Source organism: Narcine bancroftii, chromosome 2 (genome assembly GCF_036971445.1).
Source record: "Narcine bancroftii isolate sNarBan1 chromosome 2, sNarBan1.hap1, whole genome shotgun sequence".
Lineage (NCBI taxonomy): Eukaryota > Metazoa > Chordata > Chondrichthyes > Torpediniformes > Narcinidae > Narcine > Narcine bancroftii.
Genome location: NC_091470.1, coordinates 227059561 through 227082502, shown reverse-complemented (window position 1 = coordinate 227082502; position 22942 = coordinate 227059561). Strand labels below are relative to the sequence as shown.

The following is a 22942-nucleotide window of genomic DNA, read 5'->3' as shown; positions in this document are numbered from 1 at the left end:
TGGGAGAGTCTGCGGACCACTTCGGGGTGGACAAAATTTTTGGTACTGCCGCTATCGAAAAGGCAGTTTGTCTTATGCCCATTCACCTCGATCTGCATCACGGAGTTCAAGATTGGGTGAGGGCTGGCTTGGTTCAGCATTACCGATGCCAGGACAGGCATCTCTTCGTCATCGTCAGTGGGGAGGCCTGCCCAAGAGGGCAATCTCCATGTTGACCAAGCTGCCCTCGTTGGAGAAGAAGGAGGAAGTGGAGTCGAGGCGGGCAGAAGTGACATCATCAGTGTGGTAGGTTGCGGTGTAGAGGTTGGGAGTGGTAGCAGATAAGATAGTGACCTCTCACCGCACACGCAGTCGACACCAGAAGTTCCTCTGGCACACGCCGCGCTGCTCCTGAAAGGGGTCTGGAGCTGAGACTTTCTGGTAATGGCCCTTTTTCCCGCAGCCCGAGCATGTGGCTCCTCTCGCGGGGCAGAGGCGTCTCGTGTGCCTGGCCTGCCCGCAGAAGTTGCACCTTGACGATGCAGATGGCGTTACTGCAGCGGTGTCTACCTCTAGCTGTTCGGGGTGCAACACCTTCTCCATTACTGGAGACCTTCAAATTCTTGTATAATAAATTGTTGGGCGCTACCAGTTGCCCCAATAATCACGAAGACAAAGACTGAGGGGAACGATAGGCTTATTATACAAGAGACTGCTGGCCCGGGTCAAGGCTCGGAAAATGAAGAGAGGGAGAGGTGACTCGACCTTTATGGCCTGGGTCACATGGGAGGAGACAAAGGAGGAGTCGAGGAGAGGATGTCATCAAGAGGGCGGGCCAGCCTGTACACACAACCCTATCACTACAACATTGTCAGAAGTCTAAACCAGAAGCGTTCAAGTGAAAAGTGAGTAACCAATGCTATGTTTGCAACACACTTATGACTGCACCATAATGGCAGACGAATTCAGAAGGCCTGACCCGCTCATGTTTGAAGGCAATGTGGCAGGGAATTGGCGTGTATTCAAATAAAAATATGACATTTTCATTGCAGCAGCGCATAATGATAAGTTTGCCCAAGTCAAAGCGTACATTTTACTAAATTTAGCGGGCTCCGAGGCCATCGAAAGGGAAAGGTCATTCATATATGCAAACAAGGTGCGTGAAGGGGGAATCGTTATTAACCCTGCTGAGTCAGGAGAGGACCCTGAGTGTTTAAAAAGAAAATTTCAAGAAATGTGCAATCCACAAAAGAACATACCCCTGGAAAGGTACTGATGGTAATGATCAGCCATGATCTAAAATGGCAGTGCTGGCCCGACGGGCCAAATGGCCTACTCCAGCTCCTATTGTCTATTGTCTATTGTCTATAACGATGGAAAGGCACAGATTTAATACCAGAAACCAGAAGCCTGGCAAGTCGATTCAATCGTATGTCAGTGACCTAAAAATCAGGGCAAGGACCTGTGACTTTGGAGGACTCTGTGATGAGTTGATAGTCTGTGGCATCTGCGATGAAAGCATGAGAAAGCCAATGCTGCGTGATAATAAACTAACGCTTACAAAGGCCATTTCCACTTGTCTGGCTTACAAAACCAGGGAAGAGAACAGCAGAAAGCTAGCCCCTCCGCAGCAGCAAGGCATGAGCATAGACGCAGTCCAGGCAGGACCTGCGAACAGGCAGTGCCCGGAAGCCAGAAGAAGACTAAGCCAACCAAGCTTTGACACGTTCTCTCCCAGGATGGAGTGTGGCAACTGTGGCAGCAGCCATGTGGCAAGAGAAGAGATGTGCCCGGCATTCGGCCAGCAGTGCAGAGCGTGCTGGAAAAGGAATCATTTCAGTAGATGCTGCTGAGCCAGGCAGCAACTCACCCCGAGACCCAGATACAGAAGGATGATTAACCAATTGGAAGCTGAGCAAGGACAAATCAGTGGCCTACGCATCCAGGTCACTCACCACCACGGAGACCTGATATGCCCAAATAGAGAAGGAGTTGGCAGTAGTTTTCACTTGCTCAAAATTTAATGACTATATTTGTGGTAGACCAGTGACCATAGAAACAGATCACTTACCTCTGGTCACAATTCTAAAAAAGCCAATCCATGCGGCTCCTGCACAATTACAGAGGATGATGCTCAGGCTTCAGAAATACAACCTGACTTTAGTCTACAAGTTCGGAAAGGAAATGCACTCAGCCAATGTGGTATCTCGTGCTCCCAGAAAATGCGCGATGCAATGAGCTGAGGAAGAGGACACGTTTGATATAATGACAGTAATGCACTTCTCCTCCTTCCGGTTGGATGATCTGAGACAGTACACAGCTGAAGACACAACTTTGAGGACCCTGAGCACTTTTATCAAGGGTGGCTGGCTTGACAAGCAGCGCAGCCTATCATCTGAAGTGCAACCCTACTTCCCTTTCCGGGATGAATTATTCATCAATAATGGTATCATAATGAAAGGCCTCAGAGCAGTAGTTCTGAGTTCACTGCAAAACATTTATGTCAACATCCTGCACAGAGGGCACCCAGGGGCAGAATCAACCAAACGCAGGGCTAGAGACATTTTTTTGGCCAGGGATGACCAAGAACATAGACCAGGATGTACAAGCTTGCTCGGGGTGCAATAGGACCAGACCGTACCAACAGAAGAGCCGCTGCAGCTTCACGTGATGCTGGACCTCCCCTGGTCAACCATGGCGGCAGACATCTTCGAATGGCATGGTCAACAGTTTTGATTCTTATCGATTCATACACTGGATAGTTTGAGAGAGACCTTTTGCCCAATGTCACCTCGTCAGCAGTCACTAAAAGTTAAAGAGACATTTTTCAGTGCATGGGACCCCTCACACTCTGCTGTCGGACAATGGCACCCAGTTCACCAGTGAGAAATTCAGACACTTTGCAACAACATGGGATTTTAACCACATCACTCGCAGCCTGGAGTACCCACAGTCAAACAGGTTGGCTGAAAGAGCTGTGAGGAGCACGAAGCAACTCACGGAGAAGTCCCACCAGGAAAATATGGATGTGTTCCTAAACTTGCTGAACCTAAGGAACATTCCTGGCGACACCATATTGGGTTCTCCAGCACAATGACTCATCTCCAGGCAGACACGGACGACTCTGCCTGTGGCAAGGAGACGCTTGGAGTCTCAGCTAAAGAACCTGCAAGAAATTAAATCCTAACTGCTGAACAGGAGGTTAACATAGAAAAGGTGCTATGACAGAAGCAGCTGGCTGCTTGTGCCATTAGCAGAAGGGGAAGTCATAAGCATGCAGACTCCACAGGGCTATGACCACATGGGCATAGTCGAAAGTAGCTGCCAGGAGCCCAGGTCATACCTGGTAAATTCAGAAGGAAGGATGCATCAGAGAAACTGTCGACACATCTTATCCATAAGGGAGCCACCTCAATCCCTATGGGATGTGCACATTGTACTTGAGTTCCAAAACTATATTTGGTCTGTGTTGGGTACTTGCATGTAAGAATAGTTGTTGTTCAAAGAATTAAGATACACAGTAAAGGTCAGGGCTGAAAAAAGGATATTGATCAAAGCAATTCTTCATCAACATTCAGTTTTCCTTATCCAGTCAAGACTACATTGTGAATAGTGAATGCAATGTAGTACATTAGAGAAAGATGGTTGTATTTTGGAGTATTTGAGGTCCTGTGTACTGGTCAAGGGAAGAAGGATGTGAAAAAGCAAGATTACTGCATACTCTAAATTGTTTGTTAGTATCTGTATTGTGTTTATGGTCTGTTTTCATGCTTTAATTATTGATGGGCAATGCCATTTCTCTGTTGTGTTGCTGGTTTGAGACGATAGGATAGAACTCAAAGGCAGGTTGCCAATCTGTTGTCTGTCTGCCAACTGTGGCCGAGCTTGTCTTGAGCTTCCAGGCTTGCTCGGCCAAATGTGGATGGCCAGGACAAGTTGGGGATCAGATGCAGGCATGTGTTCTGTCTGTTCTGCTACTGAACATGCCATTCAATCCAGCCACAGAGCACTGAGGTGCTGAGGAGAGAGTCTGGATGCATTTTGTGTCCAGCCCCTAGAATTCACAATGGCTGGGGAATGACTCGTGGCAGGCAGAAGAGTGGTGGAGTGGTGATCTATTCATGGGAACAGGGTTGCTGAGCCTGTGTAAAAGGAAAAATATGGAATGTTTTTAATTGATTAGTGGTCATTCCTAATTATTTTTGTTGTTCCCTGATGATCAGTGATATTTAGATAGTTCAAAAAGCTTTGAGGACAAGCTTCATATCAGGAAAAGTAAAGGCTGGTGGTGAGTCCAGCAAAGTCTGTCCCTGTCATTTAATCATGAACTGATCCATTTTCTCACTCAGCCCCATCCCACTGCCCGGCCTTCTCCCCATAACCTTTGATGCCCTGGCTCATCAGGAACCTATCAGTCTCTCACTTAAATACACCCAATGACCTGGCCTCCACAATAAATTGCACAGATTTACCAACCTCTGGCTAAAGAAATTCCTCCGCATCTATGTTCCAAGTGGACGCCCTTCAATCCTGAAGTTGTGCCCTCTTGTCCTAGATTCTCCCATCATGGGAAACATCTACTCTGTCCACACCTTTCAATATTCAAAATGTTTCAAAAGCTTCTTTGGCAAAACTTTACTGGACCAGTTTTATTTGAAATTTCTTTATAGTTGGACTGGAGCTACAGAAACCAATCAATGGAAGAGGTCAAGTTTATTGTCCCATTAGACCTGATACAGTGAGATGGGGTTTTCCAGAGGAAATCCAGCAAACCAACTCTAACTTTCCTAGAACCATTCAAAATAGCAAGGCGAGAGGACAATTATAGAACATAGGGTTATAATGAGAAAGATCAATTCATCCATAGCATGGGAGCACTAATTGGTTTGACAAAGCATGGAATGTCCATTCAGCTGGTGAGCTTTTGCCATCCTCCACTTTACTCAAATTCATAAAATTGTAAAACACTAAATTCTGCAGACACCGTAACTGAAGTAAAAACACACCACGTCAATTCTGTGCCCCATTCCCGTGCTGACATGTCTGTCCATGGTCTCATTTACTGTCAAACCAAGGCCACCAGTAAATTGAGGGAGCAACATTTAATTTTCCGTCTGGGCACTCTCTAACCGGATGGCATTAATGTTGACCTCTCCGGTTTCTGCTCGACCATTCCACGTTCGTCCTCTCTTTCCTTTCCCTCTGTCTTTTCCTCCAGCTCTCCACTCTCCTCCTTCTCCTTTCACAAAGCCTTCCCCCTGTTTTCTGTTGTGCCCTCACACCCTCATCCACTTATTACCTCCTGCCCCTCTCCCCTCCTCCACCATTTTGTTTGGGCATCTGCCTACATTTCTCTCATGTGTTAATGAAGGGCTCAAGCCTGAAACATTAGTTATGTATCTTTATTTTTGCTATATAAAGTACACTATTTGGTCTACTGAGTTTTTTGGCATTGTGTTTTTTTTTACTTCATAAAATTGTTTCTTATTTGCTCCCATGAGCTTTTAGCGTGGCAGTAAGCATATAATCCAGCTCTCTGGCAGGTACTTCAACTATGGCTATTTTTGCCTGCTGACCTATTCCTTAAAAACATTGTAAAATGTTCTTAAACTCTTTGTTTAGGTATTTGGTTTTCACAATATTTGTTCTTGCCACATTACCTGACCCTAAAAAAAACCTGATTTTGCTTAGGTTTCACGTGAATATTTCCAAGTACAAGTTTCTAATTGAATCGGGTGTATATCGTGATAAAAGTAAAGACATAGAAATGTTTGAAAAACTCAACAGGTTTCGCAGCATCTAAGGGGGGAAGGGAGGGGTAAAAATAAATAATCTATGTTTCAGGCCTGAACCCCTCTTCAAGGTGGGAATGTTGTGATCTTTATTTTGAGATTTTTCTGCATAGGGAAATTCTTTAACATAATTGGCTGCTCAGACCTCTTGATGTCATCACAGCTGCTGGATGCAGGCATCCCATTGAACTGCTGGACATCAGCAGACTTCTCTCATGCTCCCCCACACCTTGATGAAGGGGTCAAGCCCGAAACGTTGGGGATGTACCTTTATACCTTTGCTACATAAAGGCACTGTTAGACCTGCTGAATTTCTCCAGCATTTGTGTTCTTTTTTTTCCACTTAATCTTTGTGGGCACCTGCTGTACTAGAAAGGCCTGCTGAATTAAATTCTGGGTTAATGAACCCCTGGAAACTGTTCAGTTTAACAGTTTAAATAAGTATTTACTGACCAACTCTTTATTTTTAACTTTTCTATGCAGTTTCAAAGTCATGGCCAAAAGGTAAGAAATGGCAGAACCCTTATTATTACTGCCTTGATTTTCTGACACTGCTTCGTTGGTATTTTCTGTGCTGAGTGACTGATAACCATGAAAAGCTGATCTCCCACCTTGCTTCTTACAAGATTTGAGTGCAGTTCTGGTTACCCAGCTGTGGGAACAGTCATTAAGTTGAAAAAGGTATATATTTTTAAAAAATCACGAGAATGTTAGCAAATCTATAAGGAGGGGCTAGGAGACACAGGTTTATAAAATTATGAGGGGCTCATTGTTTCTTTCCCAGCCTAAAGGAGTCTAAAACGAAAGGGCATAGGTTTAAAGTGAGAGGAAAGATTCTAAAGGTACCAGAGCGGCAACTTTTTCAGAGGGTGGTAGGCATGTGAAATGAGCTGTCAGAGGTGGTAGAGGCAGGTGTAATTACACCATCAGAGGGGGTAACACAGCAATGCGTGTCTATAACATTTTTGTGCAGTTTCAGTAGAAATCTATTTTTTTTATAAAAAATATCCCTGTAGTTATAACAACAAAAGCATTTTTTTTGTAACCCCAGCTTACATGTACAAGGCTCATTTACTTTTTGATCCTTTTAATGTGCTCCGGTCAGAGCTGTCATTATTACCCAATTACAATGATACTTCAAATCACATGGTTTCGGCGGCACGCGCTGTTGACTTTGCTGCTTTTGTCAAATGTTCTGGTGTTTTAGCTACAATATTGTGGTAATTAGTATTTGTAAACCTATATTAATCACTTTTTTGAGTATGTAACAATAAAGTCTAATGTTAAAATCAACATAATTTAAACGTAAACATTCTTATTTTGAATTCTTACCGAATTTTCACTTTAGTCACATGAAACTGTAAATGTAAATACTTTTAGGTTGTGCGCCCAATATTGCAATTTAAAGGTGTAATTTTAATGTTGCTAGTTTATCTCACTACTATTGCCATTACATTCAGTGATATACAGGAATTAAGATTTATGAATAATATTAGTACAACAAAACTTTACTAAGGTCTAGTACGGGAGGAGGTCCACGGGGTAGTGGGGGGGGGGACTCCATGAGTTACTGCACTGGGTGACACCAACCCTAGTAACACCACTGTAAATTAAGTATACTCTGTATTACATTGGGGGCGTGGCAAGATGGCGTAAGGAACAGACGTGCCTTCCAGTCCTCTCATGACTCTGATTTATTGTTTTGTTTTTAAGTGCCCGTTAAAATTCTTTGAAAAGTTTAAAAATAGTAAGAGAAGTTGAATTAATGCCTAATGGTACATTTGTTAAAAAAAGTAAAAGAAAACACCAACAGATTGTTAAAAATTTACATTTCTCGAAATTATCTGAGCCTACCTGTTTACAAGAAGCCAGGACTCAGCGTGGAATGGATCCAGGAGAAGAAGCACAGGATTCGGCATTGGAGCTCCGCTCTGTACCGGTAGGGCTCTCTAAAGATGGCACTCGGCAGCCTTTAGAACAAAGGGCTGGCCGGGTGTGTGTATTTCAAACAACAACCGCTGTGAGCGCTGTCACCGAGACTTTGACAGCTGAATTAGCTGGGGCGCCGCCAGCTGGAGAGTTAAAGAGCCGACCTCCGATTGATATAGCGGTGGCGCTGCAAAATGCACCACCAGTCATGACATTTTCCCCAGGTATGGATATAATGGAAGCTTTTGATGACATATGGCTTAAGGATAAGGATAACCCTGACTATCAGCCTCCTGATGTTGCTGAGGGGGCTGTGGCAGGAGTTTCTACACGGAGCCATACTGCAAGATAGGCTGCTAAACCAAGGGAAGGGACAGAAGACCCTTTGGTTTCTCAGAAACAGCAGGATCCTACCATGTCTGAATCTACTTTTGCTGATATGATTGTTAAGAATCTTGAATTTAAGATATATTCTTCAATGAAACAGCTCGGTAGCTCTATGACCCACATCCATTCTAAGCTTAATGAATTGGTGAATATCAATACTCAACAGATGGCTGACTATGGAGCATTTAAACTTGAAACCACTGAAAGACTTGATATGTGTGATCAAGGTTTAGTTGATGTACAAGATCAACTGCAAGATGTAAACAAAACAATTGAAACATTGCAGATTCAGAATAAAAATCTAGCAAAAAAAGTTGATTATTTGGAGAACCAATCTAGACGGAACAATGTAAAAATTGTTGGTTTGCCAGAAGATATAGAAGGGCAGATCCAAGAAAATTCTTTACCGAATGGATTCCACGAGTATTAGGGCAAGATAAGTTCCCTGAAGGTTTAATATTGGAACGTGCTCACAGAGCTTTAAGAAGGAAACCTTTTTCAGGACAGAATCCGAGACCTGTTCTGGTCCGTTGTTTAAATTATTGTGATAGAGAGACAGTTTTACGTGTGGGTATTAGAAACGCTCAGCAAAATAGATGTCCTTTGATGGTCCAGAATAATCGTGTTTTTTTTTATCCGGATCTGAGTCAAGAAATTATGTTTCAACGACGTGAATTTAATTCTGTGAAAGTTGTTGTGGAAAAAAGGATACAAGGCAACTTTTAGGTACCCTGCGGTATTGAAGATTTTTCAGGATGGATATCAGCCAAAGTTTTTTGATAATCCTAAAGAAGCTATGGACTTTGCTCAATCTTTACCGATCACGCAATTTCAAGAACGACGTAGTCCTCCTCGGTCTCTAAAGAGAGTGGAGATACAAGATGGGAATCAGATTCCAAGAAGAAATGGAAACAATGGTGGTCGAAGTGATAAAGTTGATTAAAAAAATAATACATCTTTTTTTTAATTTTATTTTTGGAAGATCTTAGTCATTGATGATAGTTTAATATGAAATGGGAGTTGGGAGAGGGAACTGGGTGGGCACTATTTTCCAGAAGTCGTCAGCTACGTGTGAGTTATCTCTCACCCAGTATTTTGTGGGAGTTACCGCATTGTGCGGTTTAAACAGGAGGAGGTAGTAGTAACCTCCTGCCTGTTTTTTTTTCTTAATTTTTGGGTTAAGGAGTGAAGTTTTTTTTATTACTTTTTTTTAAATAAATTTTTTTTCTTTTTTTTTATTTGTTTTTGATTGTCGTTTTAAGAGGGAATAAGAGGAAGGATTTCTTTTCTTTTGGGGGGGTTCTTTTCTTTTTTTTCTTTCTTTTTTTTTCTTGTGTTGAGTTGTTGTAAGGAATATCTAAATTGAAGTTTGCTTCTTTTAATGTCCAGGGTTTAAATAATCCCATTAAGCGTAAGAAAGTACTTGCTTACTTAAAAAAATTAAAAGTTGATGTGGCTTTTTTACAGGAAACTCATTTGACAGATAAGGAACATTTGAAACTCAAACGTGAATGGGTTGGACAAGTTTTAAAAAAAAACTCTGTATTACATTGAATAAAAATTATGGTGGCACTGCCACTGGTGGAGAGCAGGGAGCAAAGACACAGCACTCCTCCACAAGGTTCTACCACCCAGACCAACTACTGAATGCTCCACATAAGCTTTAAATGGCCTGTAAAAGGAGCCGACAGCATTTTATTTTAAAATCCTGCGACCGTGGGGATTGGGCCTGTTTTCGGCAGTGGGCATCAAGGAGTTCAGACAGCGGGGAAGCAGAGGACTGGTGCAGGGCATCAGTAAATGGGGAGACCACCCCCCGTGAGAGGAGAAGCAGAGGAGATGACCCTACGACCAAGGCTGCAGATCAGTGAAGGGTTCGGTGGCTGAAGAACACACGGGGGTGGGGGGAGCTGTTGGTGACTTGAGGCAAGGGACCCACACAGGCTGATGACTTACAGTCAAAGGATTCACACCAGGTTGTGGACTGCTGGAGACTGGCTCAAGACCAGCTGAAGGGTTACCAGTAATCTGAATGCGAGAGGGTGCTGAGGGCTGGAGGAGATCCTGAGGGGCCTCGGGCGCTGGAGTCTCCCTGATTGTGTTAGGGTTTTGGATCTGGATCTTGGGTGGCCGATGGTTTGGACTGAAGTCTGTGGCTGCAGAGGCTGCGGGAGTGCTGGAGGTGAATCCATGGGCACTTAATGACCTGAAGGGACTCTCTTTCTCTGACAGTAAGGGGCTTTTATTTCAGATTTACATTCCTGCACTAATCCCACTGATTCCATTAGTGCATTAAAAATCTATCCTGAAGATAAACAGTGACTAAATATCCGCAGCCCTAGTGCGCTTAGAATTTCAAGGGACGATGACACATCTTCTCATCTCTGATATGAATTGCTGACTCCTTATTTTGAGTCTTTGGTTCAAAATCAGAATCAGAATTTGTAATGAGCATGTCATGAAATTGGTTGTTTTGCAGCAGTATTACAGGTGCAAATATTAATTACAGGTGCAAATATTAAAACTATAAATTACATTTAAAGATAAATTAGTGCAAAGAGAAAGTGAGATGGTGTCTTTGGATGATTGTCTATTCAAAAATCTGAAAGCAGAGGGGGAGAAGCTGCCCTTGTGCCATTGGGAGCTTGTCTTCAGGCTCCTGCACCTCCCTCCTGATGGTAGCAGTGTGAAGAGGGCATGGCCTGGGTGGCGAGGGTCCTAAGGAGATGGGGCTGCTTTTTTGTAGATCAGGGGTGTCAAACTCAAAATCATGGAGGGCCAAAATTAAAAACGTGGACTAAGTCGAGGGCCGAACTAAATATTTATTGAAAATTTTCAACAACATCTGCATGTTTTCTCTTCTTTCAACATATGTAATGTTAAACTTTAGGATATAAGTTTAGGAGGATAATGTTACAGGTCAGGAGTAGGTAGCTCAAGTTCATCCTTTGCTTGACCTGAGGGAAACCTATTTGGTCGTGGCGACCGGGAGAAGTGCGCTCACGCTGTGGAAGGGCCATCTGGTGCCAGTCGCGCGGGGCTCGCACTGCCCGGGGCTCGCACTGCCCGGGGGCCTTGCACAGCCTGCCATGTCCGTCGCGCCGACAGGAAATCACAGGCGCTCGCCCATCCGCCGCACCGCTCGACAGGTGGGAGAAGTGACTGGTTGTGCGGGGAGCCTTCCAACCGGCTTGCCAGCTGATGACATCGACAGACTTCTCGTGTTACAATTTCTCGTGTTACAATGGGGAAGGATGTGCAATGAAGGGGGAGGATGGTGGGGGTGACATTACCAAAAAACAGCATCAGCTCTCGCTGCAGGGCGGGCCACCTCTAATTCATTTTTGAAATGATCTTGCGGGCCAAATATAATTATGGCCCGTGGGCCAGAGTTTGACGTGTGTGTTGTAGATGTCCTTGATGGGATGCCCATGATGGCTCTGGCTGAGGACAACTCACTGTAGCCTCTTCCTGTCATGTGCCTCGATACTAAACAATGATGCAATCAGTCAGAACACCTTCAGCCAGGGGAGATAGCAACTCTACACTGACCCTGTTAAGCCTCTTCAAAATGCTGTACGTATCAACGAGGTTACCCCTCCTAAATCTTTGGGACTAGAGATCTGGTGTTTAATCAACATTAAAAGTTTGCTTCTTCAATCTGTAGTTTACAGTCCCAGAATTGTTTTATTTTGTTCTCTCTTCCCTCTGTCTCCTTAATATATCTGCTCCAAATGGATCAGCTGTCAATAGAAAGCCTTGACCACCTTTTCCCAGCTGGTCCCACATCACCACCTAGGTCATGTGCTCTTTCCTGGACTCTGCTCCATCAGCCCCTTTGCTTTCTTACCCCTTTCCCTACAGTATCAGACAGATTTGTTATTGACTTCTCTCAGATCTCATGACAAATCATCAAAACAATCGCAAACTCTGTTTTCCACTTTTCAGAAGCTGTCAGATCTACTGAGTGTTTCCAGCTTTGCTTTTTATTTCGGGTTTCCAACATCTGCAGTTCTTTTGCTTCTTGGCTCTTTTGTTGAAACCTGTGGATTTATTGTCCAGTTCCTGTATTTGCCATCTCTTGCTAATTTTTTTCCCCAGTTTCCTTGCCCCCTCTATTGTTACATTGATTTTCCCTGCACAGATTTTTTTTATTTTAAGAGTGCAGAGAAGATTTACTAGGATGTTGCCTGGACTTCAGGAACTGAGATAAAAGGAAAGCTTAAACCAGTTAGGACTTTATTCCCTGGAGTGTAGAAGAATGAGGGGAGATTTAAAATTATGAGGGGGATAGACAGAGTAAATGTATATCACTTTTTCTGCTGAGAGTAGGTGAGATACAAGCCAGATGACATGGGTTAAGGGTGAAAGGGAAAAAGTTTCGGGGGAACTTCTTCACACAGAGTGGTGGGAGTGTTGAAGTGATGAATGTGGGCTCAATTTTAACATTTAAGAAGAATTTGGACAGGTACATGGATGGTGGCAATATAGAGGCCTATGGAGTGGATGTAGATCAGTGGGACTTGGCAGAATAAAGGGTCAGCACAGACTAGAAAGACTGAAGGGGCTTGTTTCTGTGCTGTAATGTTCTATGTAAAATTTAAGTGGAAACTACTTCACCAAGAACAACGTTCAGTACAAAATAAGGACATAGACCCTAACCATTGACAGTGTTCAATTTAGATCACTGCTGGGTCAAGGTAAATTATTTACTTTTCTAAGGGAATATTTTACTTCCTATATTTTCCTCTGACCCAAAGGAATTGCATGTCAGGCCATTCTGCGCAACCATTCAATGTTAGCATTTATGTTCCACTCGAGTCCCCTCTTGTTTCCTTAGCTAGTTCTATTACAAAAATTGTCTGTTTCATTTTCCTTCATTCACTTTTATGGCTTTCTTTTCCCACTTGGGTAATGTCAGGTCAGATACTATTTATTATCATGTAATAAAGCAAATGTAATATGATAGGAAACCTTCAGCACCCAAAGCCCTTTGGGAAACCTCCCTGCCCTCAGTATCCTCTTGAATCCCAGTTCCGATACCTGGTTCTCATGAGCCATTCTCCAGAAGCCTGCTGTATGATGTGTGTCCTTTCACTTCATCGCCATTGGCCCACAGCCTGTGTAAGTTCTTTGCCCACAAGTTACCAACAGCTTGCTGCCTGTGAGTGTCCTTCAACCATGGAGCCCCTCACTGGTCCGCCACCATTGTGTCTCTCCTTAGAGTCTGCTTCTCCTTCTCAATGGGGGTGGGGGGGGGGAAGGATGCCGTTACTGGTGCCCTTCACCAATCCGCTGCTCCCCGGAGTCTGAAACTCTCTGAAAACTCTCCGCTGCCAAACACAGGCACTGCCATCTTGGGCACAGACACCGCAGTAGCAGGATTTTAAATAAAACACTGTCAGCTCCTTTAACAAGTTGTTCAAAGCCTGTACGGAGCTGTTGGCAATAGGACTGAATGGAAGTCTCTGCAGGGGAGCATTGTATCTCAGCTTCCCACCCTTCCGGCTCTGCACCAGAGGCTTCGCTGCCATTACACCAGCTCCGGCAGTGCCATCATTTTGTGCAAAAGAACTATTCTGCAAAACTAGAAAGAAGTTTCTTGGAAAATGCCATTTGATTATTGATTTAAAAAAAAAGAAAATGGTGTAAGCAGGTCACGCAATATTATTTGAAAGCAAACAATGTTTCAAGTCCAGGGCCCTTCATCACCAAGTATGTCAAATCTACCTTGAAATATACATAAAGGGGGGATCCGGTCACGTGATGGAGTAGTGGCCGGTTGGGGAACTCCAGCCCTCTCCAGAAAAGTTTAAAAAAAAACAGTGAAAAAACAAAGACACAAACACAAAAACCAAAATAAAGTGAAAATAAAGGTGTAGAGAAAATGGCAGCGAAAAAAGAAAAGCCAAAAGCAACGGGAAGAAGAGAAGAAGAAAGGACGTCGGAAGAAGAAGGTGAAGGCCTTACCTGTCCGAGGAGGCCCACCGCGAAGAGAGAAGCCCACTCCCTAAGGTCAGTTGAAGCCCCGAACTTAGGACTACAAAAATGGCTCACAGAGCCAAACAAAAGTGCGCAAGACAAAAATAACACTGACGGGAGGGGGGACCAGCTGATGAGTCGATCTCCACAGCTGAAATTGACAGCCACAACAAAGCAGCAAGAGGAAAACATAGAAAATAACGAGAGCAAGAAAGAAGAGAGTAAAAAGAAATCAAAGAAACAACAGATGACCAACCCAGAGGAAGAAGACCAGCAGCAAGACACTTCTAATAAAAATAAGAAGACCAAAAATACCCAACAAAATAAAACAAACAAATCAACAAGAAAACCAGAAGAGACAGAGGTAAAGGACACAGATCCTGGAATGGACTCAGAAGAAGAGGAAGAACACAGAGAAATGGAAGATGAAGGGAAGGGCAAGACAATGGTTATATATATTTTTAAAGAATATATGAAATTAGTAAAAGAATGGCAGTCACATGAATTCAGTGAAATAAAAAGAAGAGTAAAAAGTACAGAAGAAAAAATGAATAGATTAGAGATGATCATGTCAGATATAGGAAAAAGAGTGGACAAGGTGGAAGAACGAGAAACAGCCGTAGAAATGGAAGTAGAGGACTTAAAAAAGAAATTAGAAGAATCTGATAAAAAAGTTAAAGAGACATAAGAGCTGTTAGCTCAGAAGATAGATATAATGGAAAATTATAATAGAAGAAACAATATAAAGATAATGGGCCTTAAGGAAGATGAAGAAGGCAAGAATATGAGAGAATTTATAAAAGAATGGATCCCCAGGGTCCTAGGAAGACCAGAATTACAGGAAGAAATGGAAATAGAAAGGGCACACAGAACATTAGCCCCTAAACCACAACCACAACAAAAACCAAGATCCATTCTAGTAAAATTCTTAAGATATACAACAAGAGAAAATATATTGGAGAAAGCAATGAGGAAAATAAGAGAAGACAAAAAACCACTGGAATACAAAGGTCAAAAAAAAATTTTCTATCCAGATATAAGTTTTGAACTGAAGAAGAGGAAGGAGTTTAATGCAGCAAAAACGATCCTATGAAAAAAAGGATATAAATTTATGCTAAAGTATCCAGCGATACTTAAAATAGTTATTCCAGGGCAGCAAAACAGACTATTCTTGGATCTGGAGGAAGCAAGAAAATTTGCAGAACAACTACAAAACAGACAGAGAGAGGAAGATATGTAACGAGAACAAAAATGACCACAAACTATATGTATGTGTGTATGTAGGTATATATATATATATATATATATATATATGTATGTATATGTATATATATAAAAAAAATATAGGTAAGAACTAAGAAGGGAAAGAAAAGGAACAAAGGAAGTATGGGGGGAATTAAGAGAGTGACCTTTGTTGTATATGAAAATTAAAATCTTTTCTGGGGGGAGCTGGGTGGGGAAGAGTTACGGTCATTGCAAAATCAGTTGACGCTTGCGAGTGAATTCACAAATCCAAATAGAAAGGGGAGATGTGGTTGCCCGACAAGGGATAAAGGGCAACTCAGGAAGGGGAGGGGATAGTGGGGTTAAAGGAATTTTAGATAGGAGAATAAGGGAAATGTTTTATGTTTTAGAAATGTTGTCTTATAAAGTGTTCAAAAAAAGAAAGCAGGAATGGATAAGAAGGAAAGGTGATGATGAGGAAATGGAAAGGAAAGATAAACAAAGTATGAAATGGCTATGTTGAACTATATGACTTTAAATATTAATGGAATACATAACCAAATCAAAAGGAAGAAACTGCTAAATTTACTGAAAAAATAAAAAATTGATATAGCATTCGTACAAGAAACACACTTAACTGAAGTGGAGCACAAGAAATTAAAGAGAGATTGGATAGGACTTGTAACAGCAGCGTCATATAATTCAAAAGCTAGAGGAGTAGCTATATTAATCAGTAAAAATGTACCAATCAAAATAGAAGAGTAATAGATCCAGCAGGGAGATATGTAATGATAAAATGTCAGATATATTCGGAGTTTTGGAATCGACTCAATGGATATTCACCTAACGAAGAAGATCAAAAATTTATGCAAGATATTTTTTTGGAGATAGCAGACACACAAGGGAACATACTAATAGGAGGGGATTTCAACCTTAATTTGGATTCAAACATGGATAAAACTGGGAAAAAAATTAACAGAAAGAACAAAGTAACCAAATTTATAATTAAATCGATGCAAGAAATGCAACTTTTGGATATATGGAGGAAACAACACCCAAAGGAAAAGGAATATTCATATTATTCGGGTAGACATAAAACATACTCAAGAATAGATGTATTCCTGTTATCAGCTCGCATGCAAGACAGAGTTAGGAAAACAGAATATAAAGCTAGACTATTATCGGACCACTCACCCATGATATTGACAATAGACATCCCACCAAGAATGTATAGATAGAGATTAAACTCCATGCTACTTAAAAGGCAGGATTTTAGAGAATTAATTGAATGACAAATTAAAATGTACTTTGAAATAAATACGGAATCAGTGACAGATAAGTTTATACTATGGGACGCAATGAAAGCTTTCATCAGAGGGCAAATAATAAGTTATGTAACCAAGATGAAGAAGGACTACAATCAGGAAACAGAGCAGTTGGAAAGGGAAATAGCAAATATAGAAAAAGAAGAGAATTGGCAGATAAAAAAATAAAATATGAAACACTACAAACATATAAGGTGGAGAAGAACATAATGAAGACAAAACAGAAATATTATGAACTAGGAGAAAAAACGCACAAAATTCTAGCGTGGCAGCTTAAGACAGAACAAACTAAGAGAATGGTATTAGCATGAAGGAAAAAAGACAAGCAAATCACATATAATCCAATGGAGATTAATGAAAACTTCAGAGAATTCTACGAACAATTATATCAAACTGAAAACTAAGGGAAAGAAGACAAAATAGATGAATTTTTAACTAAAATTGAACTACCGAAATTACAAACAGAGGAACAAAATAAATTACACAGAACCATTTGAAATAGTAGAAATACAAGAGATAATAAAAAACCTACCGAATAATAAAACACCAGGAGAGGATGAATTCCCAATAGAATTCTATAAAACATTTAAAGATTTATTAATTCCTCCCCTTCTGGAAGTAATCAACCAGATTGATAAAACACAAAGCTTACCAGATTCATGCAAAACAGCAATAATTACAGTAATACCAAAGACAGGGAAAGATCCACTCGCACCAGCGTCATATAGACCAATATCTTTACTTAACACAGATTATGAGATAATAGCTAAACTATTAGCAAACAGATTAGCCGACTATGTACCAAAATTAGTAAATCTAGACCAAACTGGATTTATTAAAAAAAGACGAACAACAGACAATATTTGTAAATTTATTAACTTAATTCATGCAGTAGAAGGAAATAAAGCTCCAACAGTAGCGGTTGCTTTAGACGCAGAGAAGGCCTTTGACAGAGTAGAATGGAATTATTTATTCAAAGTACTACAAAAATTCAGCTTACCAGAGAAATATATTAATTGGATTAAAGCATTATATAAGGGGCCATTGGCGAAAGTGACAGTAAATGGATATATATCAAAACAATTTAACTTAAGCAGATCAACAAGGCAAGGATGCCCACTATCGCCCTTATTGTTCGCGTTAGCCATAAAACCACTAGCAGAACTGATAAGAACAGAAAATAAAATAAAAGGGATAAAAATAAAAGACAAGGAATATAAAATCAGTTTATTTGCAGATGACATTATAGTATACTTAGCAGAACCAGAAATATCAATAAAAGAATTACATAAGAAATTGAAGGAATATGGAGAAGTGTCGGAGTACAAGATTAACGCAAATAAAAGTGAAGCAATGCCAATGAATAATGTGGATTTCTCAAAATTTAAGAAAGAATCACCATTAAGATGGCAAACACAAGCAATGTGATACCTAGGTATACAAATAAATAAAAATCTCGGCCATCTATATAAACTCAATTATTATCCACTAATGAAAAAATTACAAGACGACTTAGAGCATTGGAAAAACTTACCACTAACACTAATAGGAAGGATAAACTGTATTAAAATGAACATTTTCCCAAGGATACAATACCTATTTCAGGCATTGCCAATACACTTGACAGAGAAATTCTTCAAGGAGTTAAAGAAAATAATAAGGAAATTTTTATGGAAAGAGGGGAAACCGAGGATAGCACTAGATAAATTAACAGAATGGTAAAACAAGGAGGCTTACAACTGCCAAACTTTAAAAATTATTATAGAGCCGCACAATTAAGATACCTATCAGATTTTTATCAAACAAGGGAAAAGCCAAATTGGACTAGATTAGAACTAGATAAAATAGGGGAGAAGATACCTGAACATATATTATATAAATGGGATGAAAAATTGGTAAAACGTAGGAATTCTCCAGTATTAGATCATATGCTCAATATTTGGAAGAAGATTCATGTAGAAAGGAATAAAATAAATTACCAACTACCAAAACTAATACTGACGCAAAATCAGCTAATCCCTTTTACAATTGATAACCTTTCCTTTAGAGAATGGGAGAAAAAAGGGATCAAAAGAATAGAAAATTGCTTTTCGGGAAATAAATTATTATCCTTTGAACAAATGAAGGATAAATATAATATAACTCACGATACGGTGTTGGCATACTACCAACTGAAATCCTACCTGAAGGACAAATTGGGAAGCAGTCTGAGGTTACCAGAGGGAAGTAATTTTGAATATGTGATTACAGACACAATGATAATCAAAAAATTTGTAACAAACATGTATATTAAACTACAAGAAAAGGAGAATGAGGAAACAAATGGTAAAACTAAACAAAAATGGGAACAAGATCTAAACATAAAGATAAAGAAGGAAACATGGGAAAAGTTATGCTCAGGAACTTTAAGAAATACAATAAATACGAGGTTACGTATGATACAATATAACTGGATACACAGGTTATATATTACACCTCAAAAGTTAAATAAATGGGACCCAACAGTATCTGATAGATTTTTTCGCTGTAAAAAGGAAATGGGAACAACAATTCATGCAATTTGGACATGTGAGAAAGTGAAAAAATTTTGGGAAGATCTAAACCAGATATTAAATAAAATCACAAAAAGCAATATACCAAAAAACCCAGAGATCTTCCTCCTAAGTAACATAAATAACAAAGAATTTGGACTTGATTTGGATGGAGCACAAAAAAGATTTGTTATGATAGCCCTAGCTGTAGCAAAAAAATGTATTATGTCAACCTGGAAATTAGAAGATAACTTGAGTGTATAGTGTATAGTATATAGAAATGAATAAATGTATTCCATTAGAAAAAATAACCTTTAATATAAGAAATAATGTTACAATATTTGAACAAATATGGGAGCCATACATGAAACATAATAGAGAAAACCTACCGTGGACATCTACCACCTAAAATGACAGAAGGAGAAGAGAATGAAAAGAACTGACTCAGTGGAATTTCTTGTTTATTTTTATTGAGTGACAACATTGTTTGACGGGTTTAATGTATCTTATTTTCTGAACTTTAAATAAATGGGAGGGAAGGGAGGGAGGGGAGGAGGGAAGGGGGGGCAGAAAACGACACTGTATATATTTAAGAAGGAAAATGTATGTATCTTGATCAATATGGTTTATAGTGTGAAAAATAAAAAATTTTAAAAAAATATATATATACATAAAGGTGCTGAAACATTTCTCCATGAATGCTGCCAGAGTCCCTCCAACTTCTCTTTGTTCACTCAAACCAAAAGATGTCCGAGAAGATCTGACAAACTTCACTTTGGACATTTTACATTTTGGATAATATTTCTCAGTGAATTCTTTTTCGGGTCCAAGCAACATATCAACCATCTTATGCTTATTTATAACCCTGAGATTTATTCTTTTAACAATACCCATTGGATTACACTATTTACATGTTGAAAAGCATTGATAGACACATACTGTAAGAAATGAAAAGATGCTCTTTGAATTGCAACTCAATTCAAACCTTTTTCTTTGTCCCCTACAGCTTTCCTGGTCTTTCTCCAAGTACATGGAGGCATTGGCTAGGGAGAGGGCACTGATTTTAAGAGAACACAAACTTCCCAAGCAAGAACCTCTACCTGCTCGTACAGTTGCAACTTTATCAGGTAATCATTTAAATTCAAGGAACGGAGAAGTCTGCCTGAACCCTTCTCCTCCGAAAGTAGTACAACCCTACATGTATTTAACTAATAGATGCAGCTTTGAGGTCACATCTCCAATCAGAAAGGATACTGGAGATTGATAATAGATCACAGACTTGATAATGTGTAAACAGGTTGCGCATGTGCAATTAATGAATTGCAGGAAGAACTCAGCAGGTTAGACAGCATCCATGTTTTGAATCGGGACCTTTATCAAGACACGGCCTTTATCAGTTTTGATAAAGGGTCCCCATCTTAAACATTGACTGATTATGTCTACCCATGGATGCTGTCTAACCTGTTAAGTTCTTCCAGCAATTCTTTGTTTGCTCAAAGTTCTACCATCTATAGTTGTTGTGTTCCACAGGTCACATATGCAGCCTGTATCTTCTTAATGCATTCTGTCAGTAATTTATCATTCTGTGTAGCATTTTTGACTTGTGGGTTTTTGAAAAGTGTGAGGGAACCTTCAGAAAGAATCGATTCTCCAAGCAAGAGCTTATTTTCCTACTCAGGGCACTTAACATTAAGTTAACAATAACTTTCTTCTTCTTAGGTACTTCAAGGAATGACAATGTGCCTTAAAGCGATTCATCAAAATTAATCAAAACTGCTTTATCACAACTGAGTCATCCATCACAAACTTGACGATACTGAATATGCAAACAAATGTTACAAAGCTTCCAGAAGAATCTATTGAGATGGAATAAACCTTTGCGCTTTCATCTTCACACTTAGTAAGAGGATTGGAATCTATGCCGTAGGAATATATTTTGAATATTAAAGCTACCTCTTCATTATGCAGATGGAGTAAAAGTTGCAATAACTGTATTGAACTGCAGTTACAAAGGCGTCTATTTTCCAATTTTCTTAATATATGCCAGAATATCTTCTCTGTAACGAGGGAAACATTACTGAATTTGCATGGGTGTTCCAGATTATTACTTCAAGGGAATGCCAAAAGTGCTACAATTTTAACACTGCCTCAATATTCAATGGACTAAGGAAACCATCAGGAATCAGGGCAGAAGATGGATTTGGGTATTGGCTTGGCCAGCAGCCAAAGTCTTGAATGGTGTCAGTTTTCAGGTCAAGATTGTGTTGGGGTTGAAGAATAGGGAAGGAAGTTTAGGCCATTGCTGTACTTGCGAGGTGAGAGGTTGTTAAGAAAGATCAGGCCTGTGCATGTGGTCTTGTGGCTGAGGGAAGGAATGTTATAGTAGTGGGAGGTGGTGGTGTTGGGAGGACAAAAATTTGATCATGCCTGTGATTTTAATCTCATGGTGGGTTATGGGGAAAAAAGGACTGGGCCTATGCTGTGGTTTTGGAAGTGGGGAGAATACTGATTGGGATTGCACTGGAGAGATCAGTGGTTGGGGTAAGAGTGAATGGTTGGACATTACCCTGTGTCAGGGTGGAGTGGTTCACCCATCCATTTAGAACTCTTTTAATTTTTAATCAACTGATCTTCTTGCATTGAAATTCAGAGTGTTCCACCACAGGGATGCAATACACGCTGTTACAGGTCCAATGGAAAATGACTACAGCTTGGATAGAGTCATGTTCAGGAGAATCAGCTGGTAAGTTTAAGTTCAAAGCTAGAGGCATCGGATTTTAAGGATCACATGCAAACCTCCATGCTACTTTTGTTTAAAAATTGAGTGGAGAGTAAAAGGTTGAGAACCACTGTTTTAATTGTCCCTAATTGACTCATTATGTGACTTGCTTCATAGCTCCAAAGGAAATGGGCCAAAGACAATTTTTCTCAAGCAAAATATTTCAGAACAATTGGGTCTGTATCAGTTGTTCTCAACCTTTTTTTGCCACCCACATACCACTTTAAGTAATCCCTTACTAATCACAGCACCTGTGGCAGAGGGATTAGTTAAAGTGGTATGTGAGTGGAAAGAAGTAGTTAGATAAAATGAAAGAAGTTAGGTAGCCATGGAGAGTATGTGATAAAGAAGCAGAATATTTTAAAATGAAGCTGTTGCTTCATCAAGATCTTAATTCAGCATATAAGGGTTGAGGGAATTGTAAATGTGACTTGGTGGTAATTATGGCATGGGCCAGAACTTTGGATGATTGTGGGCATGTGAAATGCAAAATAACCAGATGGCTTTCAAACAGTGAGTCCAATGGAGTCCCCAGCCTCTGAGATTGCCAAAAAAAAAGGATGAGATTAAGGTAAAAGTCATCGCCTTTTCCCCCAGGGCAGGAGGAGAAATCACCAAAGTGAAGGGAGATGTCAGGGAATAGTTTTTTTACTTAGGCACATGGATGAAAGAAAAATAGAGGGTTATGAGGTAGGGAGAGTTCAGCTTTTTTACATACTGTATGTATTCACAGTATAGGTTGACACAACATCATGGGTCGAAGGGCCTGGACTGTGCTGCACTGTTCTACATTCTAAGGCAGACCACTTAACTGATGTGGAAAATTTAACAGAATATGGTAAAAATTGTTTTGGCATTTGAGAAACCAAATAATTTTTTAAAAATTGTCCAGCTTTTGAAAAGCTGTGTGATGTACAAAGAAGTGACAAGTGAAAGCCAAATGAAACAAAAATAAACGGGGCAGAAATGCTTCCTGTTTTAGCAAGTACCAGAAGCCAGAACTCAAGATGTCAG

At 40.3% G+C, this 22942-nt stretch overlaps 1 protein-coding gene across 6 annotated transcripts in view; it reads left to right on the top strand.

Annotated features, from left to right (window-relative positions):
- The window catches only part of LOC138755109 (regulator of G-protein signaling 22-like), a 158211-nt gene extending 137068 nt beyond the window's left edge, over positions 1-21143 (top strand). For 3 of the 6 annotated variants that reach the window (XM_069920412.1, XM_069920416.1, XM_069920411.1), the window contains 3 exons: positions 6255-6275; positions 20156-20276; positions 20869-21143. In XM_069920412.1, the coding sequence (XP_069776513.1) occupies positions 6255-6275; positions 20156-20276; positions 20869-20897 (171 nt within the window). In that variant the 3' untranslated portion in view covers positions 20898-21143. Of the gene's footprint in view, positions 1-6254; positions 6276-6397; positions 6453-20155; positions 20277-20868 lie in introns of those variants that run through there. The other 3 variants (XM_069920414.1, XM_069920413.1, XM_069920415.1) reach the window with 2 other exon arrangements.
- The last annotated feature ends 1799 nt before the right edge of the window (positions 21144-22942 follow it).